The sequence below is a fragment of the Odocoileus virginianus genome, chromosome 12 (genome assembly GCF_023699985.2).
Source record: "Odocoileus virginianus isolate 20LAN1187 ecotype Illinois chromosome 12, Ovbor_1.2, whole genome shotgun sequence".
NCBI classification, from domain to species: domain Eukaryota; kingdom Metazoa; phylum Chordata; class Mammalia; order Artiodactyla; family Cervidae; genus Odocoileus; species Odocoileus virginianus.
The window spans coordinates 39,478,997-39,490,878 of record NC_069685.1 but is presented as its reverse complement, the minus strand read 5'-3'; the positions used below and the strand labels follow the sequence as shown (position 1 = coordinate 39,490,878).

General features: G+C 38.1%; 1 protein-coding gene across 2 annotated transcripts in view; it reads right to left on the bottom strand.

Annotated features, from left to right (window-relative positions):
• Positions 1–269: 269 nt before the first annotated feature.
• Positions 270–11,882, bottom strand: part of PDGFC (platelet derived growth factor C) — a 241,586-nt gene continuing 229,973 nt past the window's right edge. For both annotated transcript variants that reach the window (XM_020883819.2, XM_020883820.2), the window contains exons 5-6: positions 9,149–9,366; positions 270–1,794 (exon numbers count right to left, since the gene is read on the bottom strand). In XM_020883819.2, coding sequence (XP_020739478.2) covers positions 1,678–1,794; positions 9,149–9,366 — 335 coding nt within the window. In that variant the 3' untranslated portion in view covers positions 270–1,677. The remainder of the gene's footprint in view (positions 1,795–9,148; positions 9,367–11,882) is intronic.

Genomic DNA, 11,882 nt, shown 5'->3' with positions numbered 1-11,882 from the left:
GAAGTTACACTCCCCCATTTCATACCACCATATAATCTGTCATCAAGCATTTCATTAATCACACACAACTCCAAGTCACTTGCAACTTAATTTACCACTAATCAGTATCAAGATAACAGAGAAAAAGAAAACCACTGCTCAAAAGCACAGGAGCCCAGAGGCAGGAAAGCCTCCCCAGAAATGCTACTTTTCTACCTGTCTTTTGAACTGACAGCACCTTTTGCAAAATAAAAATCATGGTGACACAAATCTTGCAAACACACACTCAGTTTCTCCCCAAAATAGCTGCATTCTTTTATTTGGTGATTCAATACATTTTTAATTCCAATAGTCACCACATAACCTAGGCACAAGATTCAGCATTGTACAAGCAAAGGATTTGACTGATTTTCTTTTCAATTGCCAAAGAGTACAATAAGTGAATTGATTAAAGGATATACTTCTGTACATAAAAATATTCATGTATTTATACAAGTGTATGGAACAGAGTTTAAAGATAATCTAACCAGAACATCACAATAAATAGGATGTGTTCCTATAGGACAGCCAAACATGCTTTGTCAGGCGGTTGTCAAGTCTCTTATTCTCAAGGTGCTTTATGATCTTCTGAGCTGGGCTCACATTTTCCTAAATAAGGGTTAGAGGTTAGTAACGCCTGGACCTGGATGCCTCTGGGGGTATTCTGCTTTTTACTTTCATCTCAATAAGAGGAGTTGAAGACATAATTATTTACTTTCCAATAGTCTTTGCAACTTACCAAATTCTATCCATTTCCCAATTAATATTTGAAAAAGTAGACTGATCTAAGCTCTAGCACCATACAAGAAGGAAATACATGTATTTTTGTCAGAGCAACAATATTTTATATCATCTTTGTCCCTCTGGCTATAACAATTCTGTTTAGAAAATTTTAGCAAGCTAAAAATAGTTGATCTAGGTTGTCATAAAAAAGAATATTAAATACCTTTGGTAAAAATAGATATATTTAACAAGATTAGAAAAGCAAACAGTTATAATGTCAAAAGGAGACTATAAAAAATGTACACAATAAAACAAATAAACCAACTTATAAAGTGAAGATAAGGCCACTCTTCTCAGGTTTGTCTGTTCCAAACCATGCATGGAGGTCTCTTCTTCTAAATGGTAGAAATCTGATTAAGAAATATGGAAAATCCAGTCTCTCCTATCAGCACGACAAGTTTAATTCATGGCAACACAGTTCCTTTTTAAAACCCATGTTGGTAGAACTTAGAACACTCTTATACATGTGATTAGAAGAAACAATCCGAGATTTCTGTGATTTGAGCCCCAGAGCACGGGGCTTAGAGTTAAGCAAGGCGACAGAACCAGGGGCTCACAGGCAGCGTTTCCTGTGCTGACATGAACCTAGGCCACATCCAGACAAGAGACACAGTGCAGCCGAGGGTGCTCACAGGGACTTTGCAACTAACTAGAAATCTACAAGGTTCATTCCTTTCCCGAGAGGACGTTCCTCTTGTCGTGGGGCCTCATCTCCAAAGGGCCGTTGCACAACCCCTAATTCTGCCTGGTGTCTCCTCTCTCAGAACACGCTGTAAATCCTGAAGATGAAAGGGCCCTGGAGCCAACAGCCGGGACTGTGGATGGAGATAAGGCACGAGTTCTGTCGCAGAGGCAGCCCTGAGCCACCGCGAGGCATTATCCCCCAGGGCTCCCCCTGCACACGCAGTCACATTCCTCATGGTGCTCGAGGGCCACGTCCGTGAGTGACTTATGCAGCCCCCGGACGCCTGTCTTGGGTCTCAACTGAAGGACCTGAAAGGGAACAATGGAAACCACCTTTAAAATCAGGCCACGTCTGCAACTTGTGATTGCATGGACAGGAATGATTTCAGAACAGAATCTTGGGGCCCAACAATGACTTAACACATTTTAATTTCTACTCCTGAAGGCATTATGGACATATCCCCCTACCCTTCAAAGAAATCACAAATGATTATCATCTTTCCATGAAAGGAAAGAGCTTTTAATACCAACAATTAGGAAGGAGGCTGCTCAGAATAAATAGACTTGTGGTTGCCAAGGGAGAGAGGGACAGGTGAGGGAATGGATTGGGATTTTGGGATTAGCAGATGCAAACTAGAATACATAGAGTAGATAAACAACAAAGTCCTACTGTATTGCATAGGGAACTATATCTTGTTATAAAACATAATGGAAAAGAATATGAAAAATAATATATATGTATATGTATAACTGAATCACTTTGCCATACAGCAGAAATTAACACAACATTGGAAATCAACTACACTTCAATAAAATAAATTTTTAAAAAAGAATAGTGTTTAAACTGAAAGATTCACTATACCCTTTTTCCCCTACGCATTTAACCATAATCAGAGGGAATTTCACCTTCTTTAGGTGTTTTGGAAACCACTACTGAACAATTTGTTCTTCCGTTTGTTGTTTTCTTTCATTCATTTATTCACATGCTTAGCAAATATTTATCCTTGGAGCACGGCAGGCAAGTACTGTGATGCTGTGAAAAGAAACCCGACCCGTCTGCAGCTGAGTCTGCTCAATTATGCTGCTCATTAACGTGCTTGGCTACACGTCAAGTCCTCTGTAAACTTGATGAGATGGATTAGATGTACTTCGTCGACAACAGCTCCGTCACAGTTAACTTTCTGCAGCTGGGTCCTACTGTGTCATGTACAGTTGGCAAGAATAACAAGAATGCCTCTATTAAATGAAGTTATTTGTAGTTTGGATGGTTGAGATTTTTAACCAGAAATACAGCAAAACAGACACTGATACTAAACACACCCTTTTCAAACTGTGATGAAAGGATACAGCTATGTATTCTATACATGATTCTCTGAAATATTTGATAAGAACTAACTACTCAATGTACATTACATTTTAGGTCTTACAACAGAAATGATAACAAAGTTTTAGCAATTATGTGGCTTTGGCTTATGAACAGAGCACAGAATAATGTGAAGTTGTATAGTTTGCTCCCTGAGTCTGACACAGATAACTTTGCAGAGCAACTTCTAAAAGATACCATTCTGGAAATATTCATTAATCCAAAACGGCACCAATCAGGTTTTACCGGGGCTTCCTTGGTTGCTCAGTGGTAAAGAACCTACCTGCCAATGCAGGAGACTCGGGTCTGGGAAGATCCCTTGGAGAAGGAAATGGCAACCCTCTCCAGTATTCTTGCCTGGATAATCCCATGGACAGAGGAGTCTGGCGGGTTACAGTTCATGGGGTTGCAAAGAGTCAGGACATGACTTAGTAACTAAACAACAACAACAACTGGTTTTATGACTGTTTTACTTAAATATTTAACAATGAAAAACAAAGAATCGTACTCCCTTTGGAGTATCTGGTCATATCAAAGGTTAATTAGCTGACATTTTTTGAATGCTTACTGGGTACCAGATGATCTAATAGTTTTCACAGGCTTTAACTCACTAGAATTTTATGAAGTAATTTACAACTATTAGTCCTATTTTACACATGAGTGAACAGAAGCTTAGAGAGAATGAGTGACACAGTCACTATCTGTACTTTTGCCGAAGGGGAATGATTACAATGATAGATAATAATTTCACCAAGACCCAGAATATTACTAGTCATATACTCTACTTATTTAGTAACTTTCTTCCTAGAGAGATAAGCTGCAAAATCTTATGATAGCTATGAAAAATAGTAAGATTTTAAAGTAGATTTTCTATGACATTTACAATTCTAGAGTGATAATTATTTAGACTATTATTTTTATATGAAACTTAATCCAGTGAGATGAATACAGTTTATGTGCTGGTACTGATCTCCCACTTTTGACCAACATAGTGAAAGTGAAAGTGTAGTTGCTCAGTCGTGTCCGACTCTTTGCGACCCCATGGACTGTAGCCCACCAGGCTCCTCCGTCCATGGGATTCTCCAGGCAAGAATACTGGAGTGGGTTGCCATTTCCTTCTCCAGGGGATCTTCCTGACCCAAGTATCAAACCCAGGTCTCCTGCACTGCAGGCAGAAGCTTTAACCTCTGAGCCACCAGGGAAGCCCTGACCAACATAAGGCGGCATCAAAACTAACGACTCCTAAGATGCTGGCAGTATGCCTTATCATCACTCTTGACAAGTTGCTTCTGGAATCTGGTCGGGTGGATACATACAGTGCAATACTGGCAATGTCTTTAATTCCTGCGTCCATCTATATACATTCTCCCAGTTGGCAGGGGAAAGAATGACCATGAATGGTAGGGATTAGTGAGACCCCTATATACAGTTCTGACAGTCTATATTACACCAGGCTGCAACCCAACAATGCTTCCTCCCTCTGCAGAGCTTACACAAGATGCAGTCACCACATAATTGCCCCCTCTCCACCCCATCTTCATCCACCCATGCCTGTGGATATTTACAAAAGCAAAAGAATCTCGTAATGTTCCAAGGGTGTTCAGGTCTTGAATGTGGTGCAGGTTTAATAAGTGTCTTCCCTCTTAATTCCCTTTGAAAGTTTGGACTTTGGAAGACATAGAGAGACCTGGAAAATGACTACCTGGTCCCAGATAATATTAAAAAGGGTTACTGGTCTTTAGTACATGGCTTATGATACAGGAAAGAAATGAGGTAGAAGCATATCTCACAAAGGTTTTGAGGAAGAGATTCAAAGTACAATATTGGCTGTGTGAAGAAATAATGCAAGGAAATGCTAAAACCAGAGACTGCGGAGAGAACAGATCAGGCCAGAAAGACCCATCAAAGAACAATGCGTGTGTACTGCTGTCCCAAATTCCGGGTAGCACAGAGCCTTGGGTGATGGGACACATTACTAGAGCAAGGCAGTTGAGTGGTATAGTTATCCACCCCCCTCAAAAAAAACAGATCTACACAAGAAAAGACTATGTGCTATGAAAAATGAAACTAGATGTATAAAGATGTAAACAAGATGAAGCCCATTAGGGTGATTAAGAATGGGGAAAAGGAGCAATACATTTGTCAGAATATCTTACAAATGTTTTTGCCAGAAAGAAAATATCCCATCTCTGGGCAAAATTCATTAAATCTGTATTGATTAATTGCCATAATCAAAGAATAAGGCTAGACAAGGTGGAGGGGGCAAAGATAAAGCTGAGTGAGTGTTAGTCACTCAGTCACGTCCAACTCTTCGCAAAGCCATAGGCTGTAGCCCACCAAGCTCCACTGTCCATGGGTTCTCCAGGCAAGAATACTGGAGTGGGCTGCCATTCCCTTCTCCAGGAGATCTTCCTGACCCAGGGATTAAACCTGGCTTGCCTGCATTGAAGGCGGATTCTTTACCGTCTTAGTCACCAGGGAAAGCTGAGTGAGACAATCGCCACTAAATATGGAGGGCTTGAAATGTGCCAGACCTCATTCTAGGTATTTGTAAGCATTAGCTCCTTGAGTCCTCACAATGAGGCGTGAAGGCTTACAGCTCACATCACAGATGAAGAAATTGAGGGGCCAGGGATTAAGTAATTAGCTCAAAGTCACACAGCCTTGGATTCCCTGCATTTGAGCCCTGCATTGTAATGGGATCTTTATTCTTAGTTCTCAATTTGGGAGAAACAAATACAAAATGATAACTGTTCTCTAACAGAAATATCTTTAAAATTGCACACATGCAGGAGGATGAACTATAGTTATGCTGGGATTGACAGTAAACTAAAAAGCGATTCAAGAAAGTTGTAACATCTAGGTTTACACATACATAAAATCCCTGTCTTGTTTTTCTGAAAATGTGTGTTTTGGAGACAGGGGAATTAAGAAAACATTTTTTGTTTTTGGCTAAAATGGCTTCAAATAAAGAATATCTGGTTTTAGATAAAAAAGCAGTAAAAGTCTAATTTGATAATATTTTATCAAAATATAACATTATGTTACATTTTATGATTTTTTAAGTTTGTGAAAACCCAATGAAAATGCTAAAGGAAGCAAAAGAGGGAATTATTCAGTTATAGTGACACAAATAGATACACTTCAGCTTAATATGTAGGCAAGCTGCATAAAAGAGCTGGATGAAAGAGATAAAATATAAAACTTTTAAGCTCTGTCTTTGCTTCTGCTTTGTCCATGAAGTAGAATAATCTTTAAACTAAAAACTGGACCAAGGATCATCAAAAAGAATGAAAGCCTTCACTTTAAATAAGTCTCTAGATCTTGATTAATGGTATTCAATAACAATGATTTTAGAAATGTTATAAGTTACGTTTTCTAAAAAGTTCATTTGTTTAGAAGTAATACTAAATTTACAAGCCTCAGAACATACAAAGTATAAGGCTGAGCAAAGTTTAGGGCTCAGGAACTATGAATTACACCAAACAAATAATCTTTTTTCATAAGCTAATTTGATTGCTAAAAAAATAGTGTCAAAGAAAACTTTTTAATTCCAACAAAACATTGAAAAAATTAAGACACGATTAGGTTGGCAATATCTGTGAGAAATGTGGAATTGGTAACCACATAATTATATCTGTGTGCATACACTTTAGAGATATTTGTGGGAAATGGACTCCATGATCACATAACTAGATAAACACCCACAGTTGTTAAGTGTGGACTATAGGCAGTGCCCACAATCAACCCCATCTGAAGGCTGGAGATGAATCAATGCCCTTCTGAAGGGCAGTAGTGCAGAAGCTCTGCCCATGGCCTTTCCCCCCAGAATTTTACTTGAGACTTTAGAACAGGTATTGCAAACTCTGTGGCAACTTTCTGGATAACTCTGAAACTAATGGTATTTGAAAAGAAATTTACAAGGATGGAGGAGGATCCTCTTGATCTGAGGACTGATTCAGCAGCCCCAAGGTCTGACGTGGACTCAGCATCTGATAAGCTTGTTTAGAAAAGTTCACAAGACTATTTTGGCTTTTATAGCTCTTCACAAGTTGGGTCATAAACCCAAGACTTGTCGGCTAAATCAGGTCCCCAAATACACTTTCCTTAGTCAGTACCTGCTTTAGAAAGTTTAAAATTGAATAATTTTAGGTGGGAAAAGAGTCACTCAAGTTTATCTCTTCCTTTAATTACCTCCTTTTACATTATACTAATCAACTCTAATATCAGCCTACCTTTGAGGCATTTTGACCTTAATATGTTTTAGAACAGGACCCTATGGGCCACTCCCCTTCTCCAAGTCCTCATTTTGTCTTTTGTCTGTAGAAAAACTATTCAAAGAATAAATTAAATAGGAAAAGTGAGAAAATGCAAAGGAAAACAGTCAAGTAAAACAAAATAATAATAGTTTAGTCATTAAACAAAATTAAGGATCTTTAGAGTTCTTCCTCAAGGGCTATAGATAGAATCCTAAGCCATATCCTTTGAGCTGTTTTCCAGACACCAGGTAAAAGAATTTAACTATATGCTCCCCACAAGCATACAGATTCTAGACCAGTTGGAACCAGAAGGTTGATGATGTTGACTTCTGATGACCTTACCACCAACCAATCAGAAGAAAGTTCATGAGCTGAAACCATTTCCCTTATTCCTTCTTTAAAAACCTTTTCCTGAAGGCCTTTAGGCGTTCAAGTCTTTTAAACGCTAACTACCTGGACTCCTTGTTTGGCACCTATAATAAACATTGTATTTCCTTTACAAGCTGGGTCAACAGACTGACTTTACTGCTCGGGAGGGCAAGCAACCCAAGTTTGGTTCAGAAACAGAACTGCCATGTGAAGGGTTTTTCTTAACTAAATTCCCAGTTTTCAGAGTAGCAACAAAGCCAACCCCTGGGCAGAATGGGACTGGGGTTCCTCCTGAAACAGGAGTGGAGGGCGTTTCTAGCACAAGGGTCTCTAGATGCATGTGGAATATGAGAGCAAGCAGTCCTATTCTCCAGACTGCCAGTTTTGGATGTTATCTTCTAAAAACTGTCATCTAATAATTGTCAGAGAATAAAACCATTAGGAAAAATTGATCCTAGTTTGCACTCATGTAGGCTAAGTGTCCTGATGATAGTTACAGCAAGTTAAAAATAGACCTAGGGTAGAAACAGGGACCTTCTATTTTGGAATTCAGTGCTTTTTTCTCATTTAGTCAACTGCCAACACAATACCAGGGAAGAGCTGGGCAGCCCTGTCACATGAGTGCAGTTTATGACACGACATATTCAGATTACCCAACAGATGTGGGTTCTGTGGTGTCTTCACACATAAGAAAAATCATTTCATTTATTAAGTAGATATTTATTTTGTGCCATTCTTTTATTTAGCAGAAAAAAAAACAAAAACAAATGAAGCCACCTCAAAATGAAGTTAGGAGGCAGACTTTGGTTTGGTTTTGTAAAAATTAAAGTTTGTGAAACACATTTTGTAAAGACCGAAGTTGAGCCATCAAAAGGGATTGCTTCCTGATGTGTGAAAGCTATGTGCCGCTGGAGAGGGTGGTGGAGGGTATAACGGGATAATTAATAAGAATTTTAAATGTTTAACCCTAACATTACCAAGGCTCTGAAAACCAAAAATTACTAGGAATTTAATAATTCTTATTAAATTATAGAATACTAAGAATATTTCCTTTTGTGTTTTCCTTAATTCCATAGGATAAAGACATAGAAGGATGAAGAATCCATAGGTTTAACGTACTATTTGGGGCCACATGATTAATAGGAAGATACAATATAAATGATGAATAATAAGAAATATAATTATGAATACGCTCTTGGGATTTATGTGTTAGCATTGCCGCAAATGGAAAAAAATAAACATCAAAGATCTCTTTTCTCCAAAGTGGACCATAATTTACCTCCAAGTTTGTCTTTAAAATATTTTCCCTTGATATTTTTTTTCCCTTGATATTTTGAAAAGGTGAAAATTTCATCCATTTTTCCCCATCCAGAAGAACATATTGTGTTTTTTTCTATGAGAGAGGAAAAAGTCCCCTGATCACCCGTGATTGTCCATTTGGAGGACAAGCTGTCCAAATCCTTCATGTCTGGCATTCTGAGTTCAAGGTTCTAATTTTTAGAAGTAATAAATAAAAACAGGAACTCTTCTGTAAACCTTGGTTTGGTTTCCCCTGAAGATGACCTCTCCTTGAAAACAACAAGCCTTCCCCGATGCATTGCTTTAGGATATTCTGGGACACACGCTCCAAACCCCCAACGCAGAAGATCAGGGAAGGCAAGGATGCCCGTACCTCGTGGTACTTCTTGGTGACCTTGCTGGGAACACACTGACACTCGCTGCAGGTGTGAAGGCAGCAAGCGCAGTTCCCGCCGCAGCGCTTCACCAGGAGGCAGCCGGGCCAGAAGATGGTGTCGGTCCTCTTCAGCTCCTCCCGGACGGACACGGAGAAGTTGCGGGGTGTGCAGCTATAGAGCCGCACCTCCTCCTTCAGCAGGTTCAGGTCCACCACTGCGGGGCACAAGCGAGCCAAGAGGAGGTGAGATCCGAGCCGGACGCACTTCACTAAGCTCTAAATCTAAATATTTCATGAACCATCACCTTAAGAATAACCCTAATTACTTAACCAGGTCTTAGGGTGATGCAGCTTGTGGGCTGGACTTTCTGTTTGATGGCAAACAGAGCTTGCTTGTGACCCAGGGATGGTTGAAGAGGTGGCATTGTGCAGAGTTGAGGATGGAGCCAAAAGAAACAGTTAAGAGCCAAACATAGGACACTTTACAGGAAAAATGGGGCTACATCTTCTAACCTTTGGAAAAAAATCAAACACGGGACATGTTGGAGGGAAGAATAGAATGTAAAATGAATGCTTTGATGAAAAAATAAATCCAAGTTTTAGAAGGATGACAAACTCACGCAATGAATGAAGAATGAAGTTCAGAAGCTTGCTGGCAGAACTTTACAAGAATCATAGAATGTGAAGAGGAATGAAGAAAATGAGTTCTTGAAGATAGCTGAGTGGACCAGGAGTGAAAAAGAAGACACCTTTTAAAAAGAGCAGGAGTTGTTGGAAAGCATTGCTTCTGGTGTGTTGATTAGTTTATGGACTTGAAAATTTAGTTTAACTAGACTCCTTTAGATTTCTGCTGCTGCTGCTGCTAAGTCGCTTCAGTCGTGTCCGACTCTGTGTGACCCCATAGACGGCAGCCCACCAGGCTCCCCCGTCCCTGGGATTCTCCAGGTAAGAACACTGGAGTGGGTTGCCATTTCCTTCTCCAGTGCATGAAAGTGAAAAGTGATGTCGCTCAGTCGTGTCCAACTCTTAGCGACCCCATGGACTGCAGCCCACCAGGCTCCTCCGTCCATGGGATTTTCCAGGCAAGATTTCTAGTCTCCTTTTAATGGATGGAAGTAATGTCTAATTTATAACCATTGTCTCTATTGTTTTAGTTACTTGGTTAACTACGTCGTGCTTCATTCTTTAGAATATCTACTTATGAGGAGCAAAAAAAAAAATCCTTTTATTAATTGTTGCAATAAATTCTCAAAGAACCACTGCTTCTAACTATAAGATGACTTTGCCTCAGTTAAGTTATATCAAAATAATATGTCAAGTTTAGTATAAACTTATATGTAGTTGATAATTACTAGGATAAGCATTTCTAAAATGATCTTAATTTCTGCTTTAGGGCTTTGCCTTTTCCCCTAGAAATATTCAAATAAAAACAATTCCAATAAAATTGAAGGTTTGAATAATATATAATTCATCATAGCTTTTATTCTGTCAAAAATAGTTTTATTAAAATTTAGGAACATTATCTGAAATATAAGAGATATGTTAAATATATTTTCATTAAAACTGACAACATTATAAATAATATTTTCTGGCCAAAGTTAACTTCAATAATAATAATATAGTTTTAAAAATTAACTGACTAATATTTGAAAATATTTTAAAAATGACAGGGTAGTAAGAATCAAATGCTTGTTTTCTTTAGTTATGTTATACTTGTGTATGTGGTCAAGTTTTTCTAAAATGTCAAAAGAAGTCAAGGTAAGTATTTTTAAGAAACACATACAAGATTTTGTATATGCAATTGTAAATTATAAACACATTAAACTATACAATTGACTAAAATTCATCAAGAACAGGGAAACACCAAGGAAATGCTAATTTAATAGGTTTTTCAGCCTCATTCAGCTAAAATTATTTTTTCCAATTCAACAGAAAAGTTACTGTTTTATTTGATTATCTAAAGATTTCCCTTTCATCTGAAAAATGATCCTGTGTAAGTAAAACTTTTAAATATTTAAGAGGAAATGAATTATTTTTTTAAGTGCCATTAAAGACCAACTTAGTTCTAATAAAATTAATGAGATGATTAGGTTAAGTGATGTCACCTGTTTTATCTGATTTCATTTTGCTGAACTAACAGTCTATGTACATACTGCTCTTTAACTGTCAAAGCTGCATAGGAGCGTCTTTGAATCTTTTCTCTAGAAGTTAATATCTAGGCAAGGAGCGAGAAAACCTAAAACAGACACACACATACAAAAGCCAGTTGCCAAAGTTTTTAATGCTTATTTAAGATTTATACTTCTTTAGAATGTGAATGAAGCTCTTAGCTTTCAAAGGATATTCATCTACCTCAAAGAGTTTTAAACATACTATTTCATGCAACGAGAAAATGAGACTGTATATGTTCCCTTTAAAATGTTTACTTAACCACAATAAAAGGTTAGATGGATTTCCCAAGTGAACCAAGTTATGATACCTGCTACAATGTGAAAATTTAAACAGACTTTCAACTTAGCTTCCACTCATCTATCATGTTTGACACAAAAGTCAAAAGCCCTTTTTAAGTACTAGTTAAGCCTGACTTAAAAAAAATGAGTTTTTCTTTTCTGTAGTAGGAAGATATGAATGAATACACTGAATTGGAGGAAGAAAGGGAAAATAAAGAAACGGAAAGACATGAATGCAGTCTACTTTGGGCTAAAGAAGGACTTTAAATTTAGCATATGTT